This window comes from Apiospora hydei (assembly GCF_038363865.1).
Source record: "Apiospora hydei strain CBS 114990 chromosome Unknown utg000011l_segment0_segment0, whole genome shotgun sequence".
Lineage (NCBI taxonomy): Eukaryota > Fungi > Ascomycota > Sordariomycetes > Amphisphaeriales > Apiosporaceae > Apiospora > Apiospora hydei.
The window spans coordinates 249943-273273 of NW_027117370.1; the positions used below are offsets into that span (position 1 = coordinate 249943).

General features: G+C 52.6%; 10 protein-coding genes across 10 annotated transcripts; 3 read left to right on the top strand and 7 right to left on the bottom strand.

Moving 5' to 3' along the window:
• Positions 1-777: 777 nt before the first annotated feature.
• PG997_015293 (40S ribosomal protein eS19) lies at positions 778-1787 on the bottom strand (the record flags this gene model as incomplete). The annotated part of the gene is made up of 4 exons (XM_066819607.1): positions 778-1088; positions 1316-1363; positions 1425-1488; positions 1755-1787. 4 exons carry the CDS (start codon positions 1785-1787, stop codon positions 778-780), a joined length of 456 nt encoding a protein of 151 aa, XP_066660492.1.
• A 655-nt stretch (positions 1788-2442) lies between these two features.
• PG997_015294 (uncharacterized protein) lies at positions 2443-2813 on the bottom strand (the record flags this gene model as incomplete). Its single annotated transcript, XM_066819608.1, has 2 exons — positions 2443-2683; positions 2800-2813. 2 exons carry the CDS (start codon positions 2811-2813, stop codon positions 2443-2445), a joined length of 255 nt encoding a protein of 84 aa, XP_066660493.1.
• Positions 2814-3920: 1107 nt separating this feature from the next.
• Positions 3921-5912, bottom strand: PG997_015295 (uncharacterized protein; the record flags this gene model as incomplete). Its single annotated transcript, XM_066819609.1, has 2 exons — positions 3921-5631; positions 5686-5912. 2 exons carry the CDS (start codon positions 5910-5912, stop codon positions 3921-3923), a joined length of 1938 nt encoding a protein of 645 aa, XP_066660494.1.
• A 2561-nt stretch (positions 5913-8473) lies between these two features.
• PG997_015296 (Mitochondrial distribution and morphology protein 10) lies at positions 8474-10086 on the top strand (the record flags this gene model as incomplete). Its single annotated transcript, XM_066819610.1, has 2 exons — positions 8474-8599; positions 8635-10086. 2 exons carry the CDS (start codon positions 8474-8476, stop codon positions 10084-10086), a joined length of 1578 nt encoding a protein of 525 aa, XP_066660495.1.
• Positions 10087-12796: 2710 nt separating this feature from the next.
• Positions 12797-14002, top strand: PG997_015297 (low-affinity Zn(2+) transporter ZRT2; the record flags this gene model as incomplete). Its single annotated transcript, XM_066819611.1, has 1 exon — positions 12797-14002. The coding sequence occupies one exon, from the start codon at positions 12797-12799 to the stop codon at positions 14000-14002; it is 1206 nt and encodes a 401-aa protein (XP_066660496.1).
• Positions 14003-16114: 2112 nt separating this feature from the next.
• On the bottom strand, positions 16115-16636 carry PG997_015298 (uncharacterized protein; the record flags this gene model as incomplete). The annotated part of the gene is made up of 1 exon (XM_066819612.1): positions 16115-16636. One exon carries the CDS (start codon positions 16634-16636, stop codon positions 16115-16117), a length of 522 nt encoding a protein of 173 aa, XP_066660497.1.
• Positions 16637-16683: 47 nt separating this feature from the next.
• PG997_015299 (uncharacterized protein) lies at positions 16684-17240 on the bottom strand (the record flags this gene model as incomplete). Its single annotated transcript, XM_066819613.1, has 2 exons — positions 16684-16818; positions 16905-17240. 2 exons carry the CDS (start codon positions 17238-17240, stop codon positions 16684-16686), a joined length of 471 nt encoding a protein of 156 aa, XP_066660498.1.
• A 2670-nt stretch (positions 17241-19910) lies between these two features.
• On the top strand, positions 19911-21486 carry PG997_015300 (uncharacterized protein; the record flags this gene model as incomplete). Its single annotated transcript, XM_066819614.1, has 7 exons — positions 19911-20073; positions 20112-20215; positions 20310-20523; positions 20619-20729; positions 20789-20885; positions 20965-21013; positions 21085-21486. 7 exons carry the CDS (start codon positions 19911-19913, stop codon positions 21484-21486), a joined length of 1140 nt encoding a protein of 379 aa, XP_066660499.1.
• A 148-nt stretch (positions 21487-21634) lies between these two features.
• On the bottom strand, positions 21635-22732 carry PG997_015301 (uncharacterized protein; the record flags this gene model as incomplete). The annotated part of the gene is made up of 3 exons (XM_066819615.1): positions 21635-21683; positions 21737-22258; positions 22449-22732. 3 exons carry the CDS (start codon positions 22730-22732, stop codon positions 21635-21637), a joined length of 855 nt encoding a protein of 284 aa, XP_066660500.1.
• Positions 22733-22834: 102 nt separating this feature from the next.
• Positions 22835-23314, bottom strand: PG997_015302 (uncharacterized protein; the record flags this gene model as incomplete). Its single annotated transcript, XM_066819616.1, has 1 exon — positions 22835-23314. One exon carries the CDS (start codon positions 23312-23314, stop codon positions 22835-22837), a length of 480 nt encoding a protein of 159 aa, XP_066660501.1.
• Positions 23315-23331: the final 17 nt, after the last annotated feature.

The following is a 23331-nucleotide window of genomic DNA, read 5'->3' on the forward strand; positions in this document are numbered from 1 at the left end:
GCGTAGTGATGAGAGGAGTGTTGCTCAAAATGAAGGAGGAGAGCCCGATGACTCCCTCTGTGAACGACGCAACCTGGTCCAGTGCATGAAGTTAATGTGGTAATCTGGAGGAAAAGATCGTGACGATGGTTCAAAAAATGGTCCAAAATGCGGGCTGGAGTTGTGACGAGCTGTACCTAGAAGCGATCCGGCCGTGGCTTGTGAAGTTGTTACGATGGAAGCCTCATCAGTCCTGTGACTGCCCCAACAGAGGCTGACATAAATGGTTGCAGTTGAGAGAATCATAGCAGGAGAGTGATCACAGGCTTACGATGGTAGGGCTGCATGCCAGGGGAAGGCGATTGATACGGTACGCAGCTACGTATGTCAAGTAGAGCAGACGGAAGAGGGCACGACAGAAACCCGATGGGTCATGCTGGGCAGGATCATGCGTTGCAAGAGAAGAGGACCAATCCACAGTGATATGCCATTATTTTCCGGGATAGGAATCCAGGTGATCAAGGTGCGGATGGAGGGCGGGTGCAATGTCAAGGTCTCGTGGTGCTCATTGGAATAGATCATAGGATCCCGAAAAGCACAACGCATCAATTGGTATCAGAGGAAAATATCCATTAGAGTCAGCAAAGCTGTCCTCTCTCCATTCATCAGGACTACGGGGCCCGAGACTGTTAATCCGTTTTTAACGCCATCCATGCCTCATGAAACGCAGAATCCCAATCCCGACCAGAAGTAAGAGTGTCGTAGTCGATTTCGTAGCGCCATCACGTTGCTACCATCTTACTCGTCATCATCCTCCTCCTCCTCGGCCTCAGCGGTGGTCTGGGCGATACGGTCCAAATCACGCTGGCCGGACTGGGTGATGCGGCGGCCACCCTTCTCCTCATCGATCTCAACGACACCGATCTTCTCAAGAGCCTGGAGGACCTTGCGGTCGACGCCACCGGAGGCATCGACGTGCTTGGAGGGGCGGACACCTCGGTTCTTGGCGGTACCGTGGACCTTTCGGAGACGGCCGACACCAACGGTCTTGCGCATGTAGACGTGGCGGGCGACGGCGGCGGCGCGCACGTAGAACCAGTCAATGTCCTCTGTAGAAGGGGAGCAGGTCAGCTCTGGATTCCACACAAGCCGCATTCAAAAGCGGTGGAGATTAAGTGTGTGGTGAAGTATCGTTCAGCAACAATAAGTTGAAATCCTTGTCCGCAAGCGAACTCAGGTTTTGTGGATGGTTGTTTAAAGTCATCATAATACGATAGCAAGAGGTATTGCCATGTGACACAACCACGCGGGTAGAATAGGAGATGTGGGGACTTACGGGGAGGAAGCTCGCGAGAAGGACCGGTCTTGACAGTGTCGACCCAACCTGAAAGAACAAGTTAGCGAACATCTATTCTGCAATGAAGTTGAGAGCTTATTATACTTACCGGGGATGGGGAGCTTGCCCTGGCGCTTCAAGAAGCTACTATAGTTCATAATGAACTTCTGCGCCTGAACAGAGAATTCACATCAGCCATGTTCCGTCGTCAGAAGTATTAACCCCCTCGCTCCTGCTCTTAATGTGATATTCCCATCGGCTCCTGCATGCGTGTGCCCGGTCGTTTCTCTTCTGCTGCTACAATGCTGCCCGAAAACTGGTGTATCTTGTGGTCTTGCAATGGTAGAGAGAGTTGAAGTCGGTCGGAGCCCATGTGTATGTTTGGCTTGCAGGTGCGCGAGGTCGTCTCTCAGGGTGTTGGATCGGTGGAATAACCTACATCGACATCGCGGACGGTGATACCTCCAGGCATTTTGGCGGTTGTTTGTTGAAGTCGGGGGGATGTTGATTGACTGGAGGGGATCGGAAGTTGGGCGTCGACGTGGAGGGTTGGATGTTCAGTGAGGCAAGCGGAAATTTTGCGAAGTTGGGAGCTGTCCCGCGAGATTCTGCATGGGCTAGAAGGAATTACCGTAGTCTGCAAAGATTAGGGTCGTTTGTGCGATTAACCCTCCCCGCAATAAATCTTATCTCTTATCGTTAGTGCAGCAGCCACATCCCAGACTGGCCACAGGTAACGAGTGGCTCAATTTCGCAATTGATTTGCGGGTCCCGGCGATTCAATTCAGCGATCCGTGCTTTACACCGGGCGGTCTACCTTGATCCAACTTCATCTCGCATTGAATGCACTCAACGTCACGCTATCGCCTACTGGAAGAATGATATGCAGGTAAAAATCAAGTGACTGTATATGCTAAACGTAGGAAACAGGCCCTTGCACCCAGTATAGCGCTCGCTACTAGCATCCACCCTTCATTAACGGTCCTATCGCAGGGCCCCTACTCGCATTCCGATCACGTGCCAATTCCTAGTTCCTCCTTCCTTGCCAGCTAAAGCTTCCATTAATCAAACCACCCTGCACGCCCATCGACCTTCACGGATATGGGCTATGCATCTTGCTTTGTAGGTCACCTTTTCGAGCTTGCTGATTGCCATCGGGCATCCCATTGCGCCATCTCCGCTGCACGGTCTCCGCGACCAGACGGCATGCCCTGGGCAAAGCGCTGGTTGGGTTGGTCATCCAGAACGAACAACTCGAGCTGGTTAGGCTCGTGGTGGTGATGGTGGGACTTGGACTTGGATGATGACGAGGAGCTATGGTGATGGTGGCTCTTGGATTTCTTGGAGGAGGACGGTGCGTCCTTGCCGCTATGGAGAAAGTGTTAGCTGAGGTTGGCTAGGACTACATTTTGTTGTAGGAAAGGAACATCTCAAAGAGGGGCAAAGGGAGCATTAAGGTGCTTGTCGTGCTGATAATGACTAACCTGTGCTTGCCCATGGCGAAGTGAGTGACTGAGTAGGTGGTTTGGCGGGAAGAGAGATGTATTCAACAGCTTGATACAAGCGACGACGAAAGCCCTTGAAGCGATGAGTTCGTTTCAAATACGTAATGTGGTGAGTGGTGTTTGAGTCAAGTAGACTGCTTCAGCTACTGGAAGCGGACGGTCATGCTCTTTTTATCATCAGTTCACTATGTGATGGGAAGCTTCACTTGTTGTAGACGCCTCCCTCCTCTATACCAGGAAAGTTGGCACGTTTCCCTACTGAAGGCGACCAGTTCACCCCTACACGATATCATGAAGAACGCCCATACCTGGAAGTGGTGGTATGTAGGTAGGTACTTATTCCCTGACCGATGTTCCCCACGGGCATTCCTGGATATACACCACTAAAATCCAGTTTCATAATGTCTGCCTACGTTGCGATCTCATCCTCATTGGTGGCAATGTAGCGGGAGCTGCGTTTCACAATACGGGGTAGATTATGTTCCTCGTATTCCGGCGTCGTCATTAGTCTTATCTGGTATTAGGGCAATGATTGGAAGGGAGCTTCAACCCTCTCCCACTTGTGTACTTAACCAGAATGATGGTATCCCTACACTTTTCTGGGATCTCCAAACTTCATCATATTTTGTAGGGAACTCGATTTGAGCCTCATTCTTTTCATTCTGACTCTTCCCTTTCGACTGTTGCACTATGTTCCCGCAAACTTAGAATTTCGTGACAAACCAAGTGGGAACGCATCCAGCTTATTGTCGCTATACTACATTTTTTCTGCGTGACATGAATAATAATTATCGCATCATGAGCTCAACGTGACCGTTTGAAGACGATATAGATCGGCTCTACAGATCAGTCCATTTCAAAACTTCGGAACTGGCTGGCTACGCGTCGTTCGGGTCAAATGCACGAAAGTGATCAGGAGCAAATCGAAACATGAGTTGTTCGAGATAAATTTCGTATATTCATTATATCATTACTACCACAGCTCCATAGTTGCGGTGAAAGCTAGTAAGAAAGAGCCTGGAGGGAAGAAATTAGGAGACCGAAATTGTGCGGCAAAACATTAAGGAGATCCCATAGCCCAGCTCAGTAGCAATTTCCCATCACATCGACTGCATGCTCCCCCATTCGCTCGTCGCTGCCAAAGCAGCAGACGCATCGTCGTGACTCCGAGACTTCTTGCGTTGCAGACTGATCTGGTCGCTGTCTCCGCTCCCAAGGCGCTTTCTGCCCACGCCGGGGAACAGAGCACCCAAACTCTCCCCGTGCCGTTTCTTGGCGTGGGCGGTGACATTGTCCTTTCGCGAGTACGACTTGTTGCACTTGGGGCAGTGGTGCCGCTCCTTGCGGTGCGTCATCCGGTGCTTGTAGAAATAAGTGGCGGCCTTTTCAGGGATGCCACTGGGCGTGAAGCCGCAATCGGGACATTCGAATTCCGACGAAGACGGTGTCGGTTTGCCTCCAGTGCTCGGAGACGATCCATTACCCCCGGCCGAGGTGCTGGGCGACACGTCTTCGGGAAAGATGATGTGGGTCTGCGTATTGGCAGATGACGTTGCTCTGGGAGATGGGTTCGTAGACGATCGCGCCAACGAGTTCCTAAAGCTCTGGAGACTCGGAGTTGCCGGGGCGGCGGTGGTGGTGGCGGTTGCAGAGGCATCTCCATAACCCAAAATCTGTTCCAATGAGACATCCGCAAAGTCCGGGCCCCAGGTGAAGGGGATATGCAAACTGAGAGGAGGCGTCTGTCGTCCAGCTCGCATATTACCTCTTGGAGCGTTGGCAGCAGTACTGCCGCCGAACGGATCTTGGAACTCCATGTCTGCCACTGCAAGCCCCGGGATACCAACGCCAGGAGCAATTTGTGTAGGTTGTTTATACACATGGCTCTCGAGATTTGTGGACGATTGTTCGACCCCAGCAGTGGACTGCTGAGAGCTCATTGTGAAGAAGGAGTCGATATTGGTATATTGCGCACCATTGGTATCGCCGAGTGCGGTTGCGGATTTGACAGAGGAAGACGGTGAGACGTTTGACGAATAGCTCCCATCTGAAAATGCGGATGTGCAAGAGGGTTCCGATGGAGACGATCCGCTGCCGGAACTTAGTGCTGGGGGCAAATTTGAGCTATTCCGGACCCCAGCCATCGCAGAGTTCACCTCAACTCTATGGATGCTCTGGCCGTGCAACTCAGTCGTTGCTTCATGGCCTACCAACTCAACTAAGGGTGCGTCCGGAAGCTCATGATGGACGAGCTCCCGGCTGGATGCCCACGAAGAGAATGAGGAAGAGCTCGGCCACGGGTGGACACTTGAGCTTTTTCCACATTCGGAATAGGCGTTAGAGTGCTTTTCGCCAGCGTAAGAGGACGACGCATCAAATTCATGCACCGATCTTGGGCTACCACAGCTTGCAAGCTCCTGGTTGAGATCGTGTTGTACGATATGCCGGCAATTTGGACATAGCTTCGACTTGGTGCTTGTCAGGCGCCTAATCACCGCTGCAGAAGCCTGGAGAAACTTCATGGCTTTGCTGCTGAGACGTGGGCGTCGCCATGAGCACTGCTTCTTGGAAGTCGTGCGGAACTTCTCCGTTGTTTTGCATTCTGGGCACTCGTATCTCCCTTCAGGAAAGTAGGCACAGTCCCTTAGATGCCACAACATAGCCTCGGGATCTGGGAAAGGTCGCTGGCATCGGCTCATCAGGCAACACACATTGCCGGGTGTGAAAGTAGGCTTTGCCAGGAGGTAGTATTCCAATGCCGATGCGTACAGTCGGCTTTGGTAGCATTCGTCCACAGTCCTCATACGAAAACTTCAAATAACGTTAGCATTGACCTTGAAGAAAACCCGAACGGCTCAGTCGTACCTGCAATCTTGCTTGGGGGTTTCGGGCTTGGAACAACTGGCGGTGTTTGCATGTCCTACTCTGGCGGCGGTGCTGTGCTGTATGCCGCCGTTGTTGTTGCCGCTTGTTGAGTGAAACAAGTTATAGGAAGTTGAACCTCCGTTGAAGGAGTCAGGTGAATAAAAGGTCTGATTCATTGTAGGAGGAAACTGCATATGCGTAGGTGGGAAAGAGAGCGCCGGATCCATCGTGAATGATTGAGTCTGTTTGCGCTTGAAGCCTTGGTTCATATTTCGGACTCGCAAATTAGAGGTTGGATATGCTGATAGGCAACAGACGATGTATCGATATATCACGGCCGCCCAATAGACTATAATACCCTCTGCCATTCTGTCGATCCAGCCGGTTGTTTCCCTTCGAGAATCCAAGGAATGCGGAGAAGAAAGGGACTGAAGTTGAGGGCCAAATCGCAAACGCTGAGTTACGCGTGCTCTCCCCAGATTAATTACCCCGTATTCCCTACTGCCAGCGTATCCACCAGTGGATGGCCATGTCGAGGGCCTTAAGGGCATCGGGGAGCCTCAAGGGACCGCCCGCCATGCATTGTCCACACAGATGTGTACATCTTCAGGGCAAAAAGCGAATGGCGCTAGTTGCCTATTCGGGGTGTCGGTCTCGAGCTCGTACGCGGTGCCGTGCCGAAGAAGGCTTTGTAATCAGGGCAAAATCACCTGAAGGGAAGTGAAGTGTAAATAAGGCAACCGAAATGTTGTTGGCAGCAGGTTATGCGAGTGGTTGCCCTCTTGGCGTGACCCCTGCAGCCAGTAGCATCCCGTTGACCAAGAAATCGTCGCCTGACAGCCTAGGGAAACACGAGGGGAAGCGGCGGATACCGAGGTGCCGGGGAAAAGAGAGTCGAAGCGCCTGATTGGGGTTAGTGTGTTCCTGTGATTCCCTTCAGTGTATGCGACGTCCTTTCCTTGAGTGCGCCCAACTCATGGTTGAAGACAGATGTTGGAATCTGCCAATCTGCCAGTCTGCCAGTCTGCCTGACAAGGTAGACGGAAAGGTTGACCGAAGCGGGGATGCAAGGTGACTTCATCGCGCCAAGATATTGAATTAAGAGGGAACATAATGGGCTGGAGGCCTCTCGGAGAACAAAGGGACGGCATATACGACCTTGTGATGCCATAAGTGTAGGAAGAGAAGGTGGACAGAGGGGATGGATATATACAGGACAAGAAATCCCCAACCCCATAAGCATTCCACCTCGAGATCTTTCAACATCAGCCGTTGTGCGGCTTTACTCTAGGACAGTTCTATGAATAGACCTACAGCCCCCGGCCCCCAAGATGTTGGGTGAGGCTTTGTCCCAGTGTCTAGCAGAAGATACACCACATGACGTTGAGAGGCCTATAGCTATCGACTCCTCTCTTCTAGTTGGGTAAAGTGCAATACACAGCCACGCGCGGATGAGGCCGGTGGCATGGAGATACTGGACTCGGGGTTGGGGGGCGGTTTGGGGGCTGGGGGCCAATGGCTAGAAACATCTGGATACAGCAGCAATGAGCAGGCAGGGCAGCGTCTCAGCATCGAAGTGCCTGGCTGTGAGACATGGCACGAAGAAACTGATGGCGCCGATGCCCAAGACGCTGTAGATACACTGCCCCCAATTGTGTAAGATGACACTGCATGGCGTTAGCATTCGTGATATCATTGGCCGCCAAGCGCAGCTAATGCATTGTAAATGAAGTCGAAAAACATCGAGCGGGGTCAATGGCGCCCAAGACGAATGGGGTGATATCCTTCTCGATTCATCACATATGTGTGCTCATCGCGGTTTTGTTCCGCAAAGGATTGCAGTAGGCAGGCTCCCAGCTTCCCAGGACGGACTCGAGCATCCGTGTTAGGATGAACTGTGGATCTTGCATTTCGGTGGACGATGGGCAGATTGCGTGGCTTCGCAGGACAGCATCTGCATCTTGTGCCACGATCCACTGACTCTCCAGATCTTCCAATGAAGTCGCTTGGAGATAGACATGGAATCGTAATCAGGGCGGCCAATCATGACCCTGGCCAACCCTAGGCATTCTGAGAGATAGCTAGCATGGGCATACCGAGTTGCGACAGTCATTCGGCGGGACTTCGATTCACCGAGCTTTGCCAAAGGTATGCACCTGGCTATCGCACAATTCTCATGACGTTCAAGGAAGCCATTAGCAGATGAGGTCGACAGAAGGTTAGAACCCCTGAAACCCAATCGATCCTTCGGGATCAGTGGACAGAGCTTCACATCACGTGCCAAGAAGTGAACCCCTCCAACAAGAAAGACAACAACAACAAAATAACTATGCTTTGAATGAACTATACAGTGAATGTGTAGGATCAAATATAATTGAGTAAAATAAAATAGCTTTCCCTACCTGAACATGTTGAAGCTTTTGCTGCAGACTGGCCGGGATACTGTATATGTACCAGGCTAGGTAGGGCCTGCATATCGAGACTAGGAATTATGGCAGAGGTGGCCTTATCGATAAAGCTTCAGCTTGTCCATTATGACAGCAGCCTCAACTCCCGCTATCCTACAATTTGGACTAGCCCAGTCGAGCTTCAAGTCAACCCATAACGCTGCACTAGGGTTGCGTCGTCGCTCATTTCACCCTCAAGCCGACACTCACCAATGTTTCCTCGGTAGCCATTAAGCTTACCTCCGGGTAAGCGATCCGACACTCGACGACACTTCACCACCGCCCCAAATCGCACCTGAAGTATACCCGTGCTTGCGACAAGCAACGACAGCCCACCGACCATGCGCGAGTTCATGGACTACATCCAGAGCGCCTTCTACACCGCGACGGGCTGGAACCGCGACAACTCGTACTCGTCCCTGAACGCGACCGCGAACGCCCTGCTCGAGTTCCCGACCCCGCGCGGCGTGCGCCTCTCGCTCGGCTCGCTCGCGACCCCCAGTTCGCGACCGCCTACCAGCTCGGCACCGTCGGCGTCGTCGACGGCTCCGTCTCCTACCTGTACTCGACCGTGCCCTTGAACGACACCATCGCCCAGAGCGCCCGGATCCCGCTGCCCGACTTGCTGAAGGGGTACAAGCCGTTGGAGGAGCTGAAGAAGACGGCGGCGGCGGTGACGACGAATACGAATAACGATAACGATGCGTTGCAGAAGCAGCTACAACAACGGAAAGAGGTACTGGCGTACGGGCGATTATATCTGCCTAGGTCTATGCTAGAGGCGCTTGTGGTGAAACGGTTCACGCCCGCCCTGCAGCTCCAGATTAGCGCCGTGTCCGATCAGACGCTTCGCAATGGCGGAACGGTGTTGGGCATGGTCCAGTACGACAAGGGGCGGTACGGCATCGAAGGTCTCGCCTCATCGGATGGTGGCCTGATGGGAATAAGGGGACTGTACAACTTTGGGGGCGACGCAGAGAAGTTCAATGAAGACGGCACCACAGCGCCCAATGGCAATGGAAACGGCAACGGCAACGGAGATCGGATCTACGGGCGGTTCAGCACGGGAGCAGAGCTCTACTACGGAACCCTGAACAAATCCGGCGGCATGAGCTTCGGCCTCCGCTTTGCGACATTACCTTCCCATAAAGGAACGCCCCTCACGGCGACTATGACGATCAACCCCCTGATGGGCAACATGAGTTGGAGCTATGCTGTTATGGCCGGTCAACACTGCTCCCTGGCCACGAAGATGGACTTCAACGTCTACAGCTACGAGAGCGACTGGACCATCGGGATGGAGCTCTGGCGGAAGAAGGGCTCTTGGACCATCACTCGCGCCAATGGTTTCACAGACGGCATCACAGAAGAGGCCACGACGGTGACGGATATCGCCACAGAAGCTGCTTTTGCGCAGCGGTTTGAGAGAAGCTTCCAGTCAAAGATGGTCTGGAAATTAGACGAATCGCACACGTTCCCAGCAGCGCTTGACACTGCGCCTGAAGCTATGCCCACCGCTACACCCGCCGCTATACCCGAAGTTGTACCCAACACGACACCCAATGCGACACCCAACAATGCGCCCAGCACCGCACTCAGCACTGAACCGGAACTAGTGTCACCGGTACCCCTGTCCGATGCGAAGAAAGGAGAGTCAAAGGAGAAGAAACCGATGGAACGCAGTTTCCAAGCGAAGCTGGAGTGGAGGCTGGATGACCCGAACGAGAAGAAACCCCAGCCGCCTCAACAAGTAGTAGCAACGGAAGCCGCCGAGCCAGACGAGCCCGAGTACCCGGGCGTGCTGAAGGTGCGGCTGGACCAACACATGAAGCTCGGGCTCGTCTGGGAGGGCCGGGTGAAGTCTCTCCTCTTCAGCCTGGGCAGCGGTGTCGATCTCCGCAAGCTGGATTCGCCGTTCCGGAGTCTGGGCCTGGAGGTGCAGTTTACCTCCTGAGATTACTGAAGAGGAGTGGCCACATATACCATCATGACTTACATATATAAAAAAACGAATAACGCCGACTCGATTACGTCGGCACTTATGGAACGGCGGGCTCTTATCTACCCCTGGATCCTACCTCCGGGATTCTCGCAAACCATTGCGCAGGCAATTGCAAGATACTTTCATAGACTGACGAGCATGGCCGGGCCAAGCACGATGCAGCATTGGATATAGCAGTGTCATTGTCCTGAGACTTAAGCCGTCGTCCAAATACCCTATGCAAGGATGTAGGCCATCGGACAACCCCGCAGATGCAAGACGGGATGTCGGCATCGCACATGATCGTACGACCATGCGGCTCAATTACCAATTCCTGCAATTGAGTTTGAGGTGTGCATGAACACACCACTGTGGAGGATATGCCTACGTGCATAGCAAAATCTTCGTACATATAAACAGTTGAAGCATGCACTTCACATCATCATCAGCCAATTAATGGCGCTTCTCTGCAAGACAACCACCCGTTGTGACAATTATATATCTCATTTGCACCAGAAGTCCGTGAACATGCCACTTGTGCCGCGATGGGCCGACGGAACAGCTGGGAAGTTCGGGATACACCTTCGGTCGCTTCGGCGGTACCGCATAAAGAAAGCTGATTTTTGTGCAGGTGCCCAAGGACCTTGATGGCCGAAGGAATTAGACGTGCCGTGATTGGCTGCCATGGAGATAGGCAAGAGCAAAGTGGGGGGGGGCAGGCCCGAGAATGAGGACCCTGATGGCAGATACTCCGGGCCCTCCTTCAGTGGCACCGCCAGGGGTCTGTGACGTATTATAGCGCTCGAAGGAAAGAAAGGACCCCCTCCATGGGTCTTGGCTGTTGGATATGAATGGGACCTGCTTGTCTCTACGTGAATTTATGAAGGCTGTTCACCGATGATGAGATTTGGTGTTACTGCAGAGAATGGCAATCAGTCATGCTTCGGCTAGCGAAGTGATATATTGGGTGGTGTCGAAAAAGAAAAACCAACTGGGCTGAACCTGAGTCAGACCTGGCTGGAACATGGGATGTCAGTTACTGCTTCCGGGCATGGGGCTGAGAAGGAGGCTGAAAAGAAATCGGTAAAGGCAGGGGGCGGTCGGTAAGACAGGGGAGACAGGGGGTACCCCTCTATTCCGACCCCCACTGAAATACACAAGCTGCTCCGCGCTACAGATTGCCCAGTGCTGTGCAATTGAAGGTGCAAGCTTGGCGCAAAGAAAAAACGAAGCTGGACTTTTGAGGACCTTGATGGCCACTCCACGCTGAATCGTGACGCGCGCTCTCTCTCTCTCTCTTTCCCCGAACTCGGTCGGGTTCAAGTCTGTCTGTCTGATCTCTGATGTATCTATCGCTCATTTATTTGCTGTGAGAGAGGTCTTTGGTCAATCGTTACATCTAGCATCCTGGAAGCTTTTTTTTATGAATGAATGCGACAAGACAGTTTGGTTTGCACATTTGATTCGTTTTTTTAGTGCACAGCACAGCATCAGCATCACGGGTAGCGGGAGTCATACGGGTCATTGTTACTAAGTTCTTTTCCACCTCCGCCGCCGCCGGAGTCTTTTGATCACATTTACCAGTCGCTTTTCTTCTTGGTTTGCGACTCCCGGACTGGAGCCAGTGTCCCCAGGAAATCCTGCTGGTCAGTCGACATTTACGAGCAACTACGAGCACCAAAGGCCAGACTGGGTGTAGGAGAGACGGCGCCTTCAACATAGAGGAAGGAGGAGCCCATCCGGCGATATATTATAGAAAGAAGCTTCTTGTTGGCAACCTGTACCACTGGATTTGAAGCTCGTTTGCAAACAGTCGGTAAGTTCCTCCTCTCATGCAGCTGCTTCGTGTGTTACCCCTACCCAACCCAGCTAGATGGCTGTCCTTTATTTCCCATCCTGGTTTGCATTCAAGCTTTCCTGCTCGGCGAGACGGGGATGTGTCTTTCTTTGGCGTGGGTGATGGCCATCAAGGTTCACGGGCTCGTGTGATGGATGGATGGGAGTGGACGTTTGTTGGTTCCAGCGTTCATGCAGGCCACTTCCTTCCTTCGACTCAGACTCAGCAGCCACTCACAGCCCTCGAAGCCCTTGATTACTACATGCGTTCATCCCAGGAAGGAAGCAGGGACAAGAACCTTGAGGTCGAAGATCCAATTTCCTGCTGTGGTTCTTTCTTGTTTTTTTCTCCCCTCTGCCTTTCCCCGGACCATGGTCTCGGTGAAATACCACCTTGTCCTAGTCAACTTTTCCTTTCTCCATTGCACTACCTACCCGTCATTACTGTATATATAAAAACGGCTTCGTCGCTGCATGTCGGCTAACGTTGGTGCTTCCACAGCTGCAAGTTCCCATCAACCCAAGCTTTCTTCTTCCAAGTCTTGGGCGCTTTAAGGTTTCTTGGCAGACACCGCCGATCGCGTGGCCCAGATCCTTCCATTCGCCTGTGGTGATTCCAAACCAAAATAAGCTTTTGTGGCTATTTAGGGGTCGTCGAGGTTGTACGGACCCTGGAACTCTGCACAACCGCCGGCCTCAACTTTGGAAAAGTCCAATAGTCCACCGGCATTGCCTTTGAATCAAGCCTGGAACGGCTTATTCAGCACAACCTGGGGACTACTTCCAGACCATTCCACACACGGGGCATCGCATTTCAACCTTTCCACGCCCATACCACACCATCAAAATGGATTCCATCGTGAGGTTTGCGCTCAACGCCCGGCAAGATGCCGGCGCCGCTCCCGACGCAGAACCTGAAGCGGGCGGCTTCACCGTCGAGACGAAATGCGACAGCGGCAACGAATTCGACGGCCGCATCGGCCTCCGGGTGTCCTCCATCTTCGTCATCCTCGTCGGCTCCCTCATCGGCGCCATGCTGCCCGTCGTTCTGGCTAGGAGCTCGAAGATGCGCGTCCCCAAGCTGGCCTTCTTCGTCGCCAAGTACTTCGGCACGGGCGTGATCATCGCGACCGCCCTCATCCACCTTTTGACGCCGGCATTCGAAGCGCTCGGATCGCCCTGCTTGGAAAACTACGAGATCTCGGAATACTCCTGGGCCGCCGGCATCTGCCTCATGTCCATCATGGCCATGTTCGTCATGGAGATCCTGATCGCGCACTACGATATTTTCGACGGCCACAATCACGATGCGGAGTCCCTGGACCCGTCGCTGGACCTACTTAGGAAGAAGGGCAGTGACGCGTCCTCCCCGCCATCTCCGACACCGGCACATGCGCATGCGCACGCGCATCCCGACCTGGAAGCAGGCCAGAACGGGGTCAAGGAAGCAGAGGGCCACCGATTCCAAGTGCCCGGCGCCGACACCGACATCTCATACCCTCGCGGAGAAGACCACCTCGGCCACGCCCGCGACCATACCGAAAATGATAGCTATTCCGCCTTCGCCGCCCAGATGACCGCCATCTTCATCCTCGAGTTCGGCGTCATCTTCCACAGCATCTTCATCGGCCTGACCCTCGCCGTCTCGGGAGACGAGTTCGACATCCTGTACATTGTCCTGGTCTTCCACCAGACCTTCGAAGGGCTCGGTCTCGGCGCCCGGCTCGCGACGGCGTCGTGGCCCAAGTCCAAGAGCTACATGCCCTACCTGCTCGCCGGCCTGTACGCCATCAGCACGCCCATCGCCATCGCCGTCGGCCTCGGCGTGCGCCAGACGCTGTCGCCCAGCAGCCCCACCACCCTCATCGTCAACGGCGTGTTCGACTCCATCAGCGCGGGCATCCTGCTCTACACGGGCCTGGTCGAGCTGCTGGCGCACGAGTTCATGTTCAACCCGGACATGCAGAAGGCTGGGCTGCGCATCAAGCTCCTGGCGTTGGGCTGCATCGCGTTGGGGGTCGGATTGATGGCGCTCCTGGGCAAGTGGGCTTAGAAGGATTTTACACCTGTCAGCATGGGATTACATGATAGAACTCGGCTTAACTAGAATTAATGGAAGTGAAGCTACATTTACCTTGTTCACTGTGCTATTTTCAATTCCCATGTTCACGGAAAACGCATTGACATATGGATCATTTTCTTCACCAACACATGGTCGCCATCAATTCTGCCGGGAATCATTCTGTCTGTCTTCACAGGAAGATCATCAGTAACTCCAAAGCCTTGCCGGGACGACACCAGAGAATTTCACTTATCACAAGGATAGTCTGGGGGCACTTATCCTGCGAAGGGGATCCCTGAGATCGGACCATGACCCCTCAAGTGGCATTCAGGCAAGCACTCAGGCGACCATGGAGGAGAGCACGCCCGCCACCCCCACCATGCACGAATTACCCTACGCCTGACCAGCTACCCCATCGCCAGTCATCCCCTTGAGATTGCTCTCGATTTGGAGTCACTTGTTTCTGCTGGCCTGCGCTGGTACGAGTCGAAAAGCAAAAGAACCAAAAAAAGTACCAAAAAGAAGAAAAGGGTTTAAAAATTTCGTCAACGGGTAATTATCCATCCTGCTGCCACTGGTGATCCCATATTTGCCAGTTACCTCATATCTAAGTAGCTAGGTATGCCGTCAACTTTGGTAACGGGACAGCCAGGAGGCATGGGTTAGAATATTTTCGTCAAAAAAGATCTAGTTATCTCAACCGACTTGCTCATTATCCTGTCCTGCTTTGATTCGCGCCATTGATCGGGAGCTTGTAGCGATTGTCCTTCACTGACCCTTGGGTGCCAGAGAGATCTATTGCGCGGCAGTTTGGGGCGTGCCTCCGAGGATGTCAATCTTTGACATGGACACATGGATATTAATACTTGTTTAAGGGCGGAGTATTGGTATCGTCCTCTGCTAGAGAGGCCCCTGTGGGTGAGTTTTTGTCAGACATCCGGTCACTGTGTTAATTAGAAGTATCATTAAGAGTATCACAGTCGCCGCCTCCGGCCCGGCACTGGCCTGTTGCTGTCTTCACGTCCCCCGGGGCTTGGGGCATGTTACAGCAGTTGTGGAATGAAAGGAGGAGGCTTCTGATAGGCGTTTGGGGATACTGACTGGATGTGCAAGTCGTGTGTTGGCGCGGGAGCTGATGTCGTGAAGTCTACGGACTTGAGCTTTGCCACTTTCCATGTAATTACAGGACCGACACCGTCGTCGGTCGGGCGAGAACGATACTCAGTCGGGTAAAAACGAGATTCATGCGGGCGAGAAGGAGATTCGTTCGGAAATCGTTTTACAGAGATCCCAGCGGCGCCTCAATCTTACGAGTTTACCTTTCCTTTTCTTTTCCTCCGCGGATGACATAGACTACTCTAGTCTGGATCACGTTCGCTTTTTTTACGACTGCGTACAATATCGTGAACACTGTCCCTGATACCTGCCAATAGAGAAGAGCTACACAGCCTAAAAGCCGTGCAAATATGTGGCAAGTTAGCAGCCAAAGATGATAGATATACAGACAGTGCAGTGTTATGATCATCTGGGCAGTAATCAGTCATCCTATCTTGCCCGACATGTCAATATCATGACATCCTGCTGTTGTGGGTTCCAAATACCCGCAGGCGAGCCGTTTTCTGACTTGTTTCCGACTCTCTTATGATTTGGTCGGCTTGAAAGCCCTCCAGCAGTCGTTGTCCCAGGCAAACTACGTCGTCGCCAGCTATTCCGCTGACAGCCGGTCGCCTGACTACCCCATTGCCCAACCAGCTATCCCATGGACAGATGATTAGCCCACAGTCTGTTATTCCGCTGCCACTGGACCCAACGGCTGTTTATCCCGTCGCCAATGGACTCCTTGGCTACTCCAGCAGTTATCCCATCGGAATAACATGGTATAAGTCACAGACATTCACACACAGAAACAACGGAATAATAGCTTAGTCAAGTGCCAAATGTCATTGATTTCATTATCCTGGGTTCGTTCAACTACCATCCAGGACCCGCATTATAAAGCGCATGCAGTAAGCGCGTTCGTTCCATCGTCATCATAATCATCATTCGTCATCCTTTGAAGCCATTGGAATAACCAGATGTCCCATCATCCCAGTCCTTTCCGTATTAGACGACGACATAGTCATCTTCGGCGTCAACAGCATCCTCCTCCTCCTCCAGGTCCAGGTCCAGGAAGACCAGATCCTCATCCTCCTCGGGATCGTAAGGGCGGGGGACGGCCATGTCCTTGGCGGCGGTACCTCCCAGCTGGCGCGTGATGACGAACGTGGAAGAGGCGGCAGAGGCAGAGGCATCGGTGGTGTCGGTAACCGGCTCCTCCTTCTCGGAGATGGACTCGAGAGGCTGGGGCTTGAAATTGTTCATATGATCCAGATATTCCTGCTTGAAGCCAACACTTCCGTCAGGCTGCTCAATGAAGTTGCCGTCGACGACAGCAGGGGCAGGAGAGAGGACAGAGGCAGCGCCGGGGAGCTGGCCAATCTCGCCGAGCATCTCAGCTTCCTTGATGACAGCGCCGAAGATGGAATCGTAGCGGAGCTGTCGGCGAGCTTCGTCGCGCTCGTGGAGGGTGCAGCCGGCGATGATGACATTCTGCTTAGCTTTGCCACGCGTGACGACCGAATACATCTGGAAGGTGGGAATAGCCAGCTGCTCATCTGCCCATCTGATCGAGGTCACCTTGACGCCTCCCTCGACAGGTTGCTCGTCGGTGGCTCTGTTAAGGGGGTGGCATAGTTGACGGCGCTGCGCGGGCCGGGCTTGGGCAGGTCCGTGATGATCAGCCACTGGTCCTTGAGCATGTCGTAGGCCTGGTAGTGGTTACACAGTCAGCAATTGATCTTTTTGTGTGTGTCTGTGAATTAATTGAATAAATAGCGAGATGAATGGAACTTACCTCAAAGACGCGGTCGGCATCGTCAGGCGACAGTGGCAGGACAGCCTTGCGAACCTTATCCATTCTGATAATGAGTTCGGTGGCGTGTTTCTGGATATCCTTGTCGGTCAGATCGACGATCTCAGGGAACTTGTGAAGCTCGTAACCCAGCTCCTTGAGGCTGGGGGACATGGCGCTGTATCGGGCGACCATGTTGTTGATGATTGGGCGCTCGAAGAGCAGTTGGATTCTGGCCTGGGTCTGAACGAATAGCTCAGGGCCAGTCATGGGGGACGTCATGTTGTTGGAGGTCTGCCCATGGTGGTTAGCAGCGCCGAAGAGGGTGTTTTTGGACATTATTCCGACAGAAGAAAAATAAATAGAAGGGATTGTTGTAGTAGGATAAATGGGAAAACTTACGCTCATCTTGAAGGCTTGGGCGTGCGGGATTTCTGTTGTTCATTGTCAGTGACGAAGTTCAACGCAAAAGATGAAAGGAAAAACGAAAGAGGAAATGGTGTGTGCTTGGATTCACTGTGACAGAAAAAAAAAAGATCTGGCCACCCGATTTGGAAGTGGCTAGCTAGTGAGATACGGGAACATGACAGGCTTGTATTCATTCACTACATGAGACGAAATCTAACCGCCAGGCTTGGACGTAGGTAGTGAGAAAGGGAAATATCAGACAGTGGCATTGCCCAACACTTGCGATGAAGCATAGGAAAGCCAGAGGAGAGACAGAGAGGCAGAGAGAGACAGAGGGAGGTAGAAGGAGGCAGCGGAGGACACGGCAAGGGGAAGCATCTTGTCGGATAACTCGATGCCAAAGACCTTGGTGATGATGTGGGAATCTCTCCGATCAAGGGGGCGGCCGCGAAAGAAATAAGATTCGATCGCCAATAAAACGATATTCGGCCATAGGAGAAACGAATTCGAGTGTGTGAAGACGTACATAAGAAGCGGGCAGGAAAACTCACTTTTTGGTGTTGCAAAAAGAAATCTGCTATGTTGTTGTTGTGGAAGGGAAGGGAAGGGAAGGGAAGGGGAAGCTCTGGGGGTTTTATGGCCTACGGAACAGCTCCGAATCACCAGAGCACGCCTCTACTGATCTGATCTACCTAGCTACTGCACTACACAAGCAGCAATTACTGCAAATTTGAGCCAAACAATCGGATCAAAAATCACCAAGCTCATCATGTAAGTCGAGGAGCTATCCAACAACCTAGAAACACTGCTGCACATCGCCACACCGACTCTTTGCGGCTCTTCAAGGTCGGAATCGGCCGAGAAGGCTAATATGAAGATCGCCCTCGGCTAAATACAAGTTATCACGTCCCCTGTGCGTCCAGATATCGCAGTTTGAGGTTGAGGTTGGTTGAGAAGTTGTGACGGCATTAGTGAATAAGAGCTTCCCCCTTGTTGCAACCTGCCTGTCCCACAACACCGACTCTTCCGGGCTCTTTGCCGTCGAAATCGGTCGAGGTCACTAATACAAAGGTCGAGCACGGCTAAAAGCAAGTTTGTACAGTTACTGTGAGGCTAGATATCCATTGCTGTAGCTGTTGGTGTTTCTGCTGCTGAGAAGGGCAGACATGGCAAGACGTGATCGAACCGTGAATACAGCTTCTATTTTTGGCGGTGGCCCGAGCTCCCTACAGATACAGCAGGTACAGCAGGTACGGCCCGTGTGGACCTCGAACCTCGGATTTCCAGCAATGGTTTGGAACGGCTACTTGTGGGACTTGCTCCAGGCCCTCGGGGCCATTTCGAGGGCGGATGTACTGCCTTCTATGTAGGTAGATGGAGGCTACGGTCACTGGGCCACTATCTACAAGAGATTGGAAGCCACGAAGGCGGGAATCACTGGTCTATTTCCGAGGAGTTTGATCTGTAAATCTGCTACATAGGTTGGACTTCCTGGATAGTTTCAATGTTACAGTGTAGTCAGTAGGTACGTACGTACGTACCAGTTGAGCTTGGGACGTACACATGAACGGTGGGGCGTTGAGGGGGTCACGTGGGGCACAAGGCACTATGAGGGCAGTACCAATAGGCTGTAGGGTGTGTTTAGGTACTCTGATCTAGTGGGAATAAGCTGGATTGCATTGTTGACAGTGCAATGTTGATACAACAGCGTCCGCCGAGTTGATATGGAATAGCACCGGCAACTGCTGCCTAGCAGGGGATATCAACATGGAACATATTTCACGGGAAGCTGCAGTTGAGATCCGGTATGCGTAGGCAGAAAACCAAGGAGATCGAATCAATTACCAGAAATAGAGAGGTACCATGACACTTAGAATTTGCCGTATGTTTGTTATTTTGCGTTGGGGATTGAAGGATGCCACTCGTAGTCAGTGAACACTGCCCTGTTGTTTTCGTATTTTGACTACGACGAGAAGGTCTTTGGCTTTTTGCCTACAAGCTGTTCTCCCTCCCGGTATGTCATGTCAACCACATCACTTCCTTACTGAAGCCTTCTCTTGAAACTGGCTAGAAACTCTTGCACATTATTGGGGCATGAATTTTGAACCCAAGCACATGCGTTGAATGCGGACACCGGAACAGAACATCAGTCATCCGGAGCTATTGTTCCATCAGTTGCTGCCACTGGATGGCCTCTTGCCCGTCACAGTGTAAGTGACGGAGAAGTTGCTACTTCCATCCGGTGGGAAAGGTTCACTCTACTTACTCTCCGTGTTCTCCTTACCAGGGGCCGAACCTGTTGACATTTAGTTATCTACTCACTTGGAAGACTCATCTGCTAATTATCTTATCTCATAGCCAGAAGCGGCATTTCGTGCTTTACGTTCAAGAAATGCCAGGATTTGGACCCGAGATTGAACAAAGGCGGTTTACGAAGTAATCCTTTATCCTCCACGGACGGCACGTTGACAACCCACGGCCTCGAACTGACCTCTCTACTCAGCAAGAACAAAGAAAGACGTACGAGCAGAAGCACCACCGAAAGCTCACACCTCGACCGAGAAGGACCGATGCCAAATTAGCCGCCAGGGAGTTGACAACATGGAAGAGGATGAGGGGTTGCGAGAGATACACCAGGTTCTCCATGGCTATTTCGAAAATGACACACGGCAACGATTTCAGCTCGAGGGCCCCATCGCATCCGGTGCCGACTCCATCGCCTGGGGAGTCCAGCAGTCGACTTGCGGCCAGAAGGGGGCCAGGCGTGCCAGCGCATCGTGCTTAAGACGCCGAAGTGGGCAGACCTGGATGAGGAAGGAGAAGAAATCCCCGAGGACGACATCAACCCTTGGAACAACGGCAGTAATACTACAGATCATATCGAGAATGAGAAGAAGTGGCTGAAGGTAGGTGAGACCAACCGATGACAGGCCTATCTCTCCTATCCCCCTATTACGAGGGTTACACTGACTAACATCGTCTTGTGAACCGGGAATACAGGTCCTTCGATGGGCGAAGCATGTCATGAACATCCTGGAAGTTCCCGCCGATCCCCTGAACCGCCGAAGATCGCCGCTACGAAGACACGGAGTCGAGAACTGGATATTCATTGAGTGGATACAGCACGGGGCGCTACACCGGCTCGTCCGGAGAGCGAGGGCGGAGAATATAGAATACCTGCCGAACCGGATGTTGTGGAGATTCTTCATGTGCCGTGAGTTTGCACCTCTCCAACCACTACAAGGGGCCGGTAATGACGAAAGAGTTGAGCCAGGCTTATTTACTTGGTAGTTATCAGGATGTGTATAGCGATGGCATGGCCGCCGGAGCAACCCATCGGTCCTCCGGACGGGGCTTTCGAGATAATTCGGCAGACGCCGCCTCTCAAGATCACTCATGGGGACTTGCATAGTGAGAATGGTACGAGGAAGGAGCCGACGTCTTCTCGGGACTGGCTGGGGAGGCTCACAATCTCGCAGTGATGATAGGCCCCTTTGAACCGGACTCCGAGTATCCGGAACACGACATCACCCCTGTGCTCAAGATGATCGACCTGGGAAAGATGAGTGGAAACGAGTAAGTGAGATGGGCGGCAGCTTTAGTGTCACGTTGCTTGAGAAGTTTCCACAAGACTGACCCGAATCTCCGTACTCAGGGGGGCCAACTTCGATGCGACGAAGCAAAACATACGAGACATAGGCAACGTGAGTGACGGATATACATGCTCCGAAAACCATGAACAACGGGTCTGTTGATAGTTTGACAACACAACCAGCTCATGCACGAACTCTGTACGCTCCTCAACCCCTGGGAACGCAGCGACCTCTACGACGGGAGGCAGACGACCGAGTACCAACCCCTGACGCCCGCGAACGCCACGTCAATTACATCCGAAGCTGTAGGCCTGTTGCTGCCGCACCCACGCAATAACAACGAAACCCCCTGCCCCCGCCTTGATCCGGACCTACGACTCCTCGTCTGCAGATGTCTTGCCATCCGTCCGGGATCTAGGCCAGGCTTGACCGAGCTGTTCCAGGCTGTCATGGAGGCGATCCGCGTGAGGGATGTGGCCTGGTATGCGAGCCAGGGCGCAGGATATTGTAATCCGGCGACGGAGACGGACGAGGGTATATCGGGTCTTTTGCAGCTATTGTTGAGGGATGCCGGACCGAATTAGATGATGGTTCGGGGTGGCGGGCGTTTTGGTCATGTTGGAGTTCATATGTATGGTACTTCCACTTTGTATATAATTAATGAGGGGGGAAAAGGGAAAAGAAAACATAATGCTATAATGTTTGATTCAGCATCACAAGAATGGATATATTCTAGTCTGCTACTGCTATAGAAGGGGGTTTGGTTGGATCAAAAGTGCTCCTGGATGATGTGTTTATTTGTGCAAACAGCTCGCCTACGTGATGGTAACATACCAATACGGCTTCGGCATGTTCTCAATATTTCTAAAGGCCGTGCAAAGGTAGTTGTTTGAGTCCTGTAACTCGGCCGGTAGTTTGTTGAAACCGGGCCTGGCTACCGCGCCAGTCCGTTCCATCCAATCCGTAGCCCATTGTGTAATCTCGTTCAGCCAAATATCCAATGCTCCAGGCTTATCGATGAATGGGAGTAAAGGGTGGTTGTTCTGAGCCGTAATCCGCACTATCTTGGCTGTCGCCAATTCGTTCAAGTACTTCACCATATCATATTTGAAGCGGCTCCAAAACACCGTGGGGCGGGCAGTAAGTCGTAGAGGGCCCTTGGATGCCGCCAGTGCCCATTCACCATCCATCGTCCCTTCAAGGTAGCAGTCGCCAACAAGTTCGTATTTTGCAGGTATCCTGTCTGTCGTCTCCCTTCGAAGGACAACAGGCGTCCTGCCCCCTGGAAGGACGAATATTCTATCATCTGGTCGGATATTCGAAGGGCCCCATCCGACACCGCCAGCGGTTGTGGAACTAATTTTCGTCCGGCAGCCAGTGTCTTGAAAACCGTCCCGAATCCCAGGTCGTCTTCGAGTCTTGGGGATGCTGGATGTTCATCCGCTTGACAGCATGTATATTTCATACGCTCGATGCACTCTGCCCCCAGCGAGACAGCCTTCCCAGCTCCTCGTTCTGGAGCCGATGAAATTCCCCGTTCACGTACTTCATGCCGAAAACCAAACCCTCTAAATTGGGCGTGTATAATGAGGGTGTTTCATGAAGACGATGGAGAACAGCAGAGCCATATCGCTGAACGGCAATCCACTCAATGGCTTCGACGATAGCCTTAAGTCCAGTCGGTGCGTATGCTGGTTCGTATAGCGGTTGGTTAACATTTCTCGCAATGCCGACTAGCCTTGCGAGACCGTGCAGGCGCCCTCCGCCAAGAGTATCATACGCCATGTTTATTTCCTGATGCGCAGATTCGTTGGCCTTTGTAAAGAACATGGAGTACAACCTTGTTTCTGAAAACATCAACTCGGATTCGAGGAAAAATGAAGGTCTCCGGTGGGATTTCCGATATTCCAAATGCTCGACCGTCGACGAAGCCTATGGCGGTAATTCGTTTGTTTCCTCCCCAAAAAGTGAAGGGTGCAGCAAATCCGAGTCAAAGGAACTTTCGTGCTGGATAGCCTTGGCCTTCTGACTGCCGCATGCTTTGTACTTGTCAAGCAACTTGATTCGCGCCTCGTCGTTGTTATGGAACATGGCACTCCAGTCCGCCGTCCACGAGGGCAGACCACTTTCACCCCTGTTCTTGCGCCCAAGGTCCCCGCATAGAACATCGAGCGTCCCGGTCTCTGAGATACTGGCCCAGGATACGGACATGAATACTCTTGCTTTGGACTGTTGGTAATCAGGAACCAGGCGTGTTCCAAGATCAACAAGTCCTAACAGGGCGAATACTCTGTCCCGGTCGTCCGATGCCTTTCGCATCGCCGTTGCCCGAAGAAGGCCAAGAAGCTCGGCCGTGCTACCCTGATGGCCCCGAGACCGCTTTCTGCCCAAAAGGTTGCGCCAATATGCCATGTCGTTCAGGATACTGG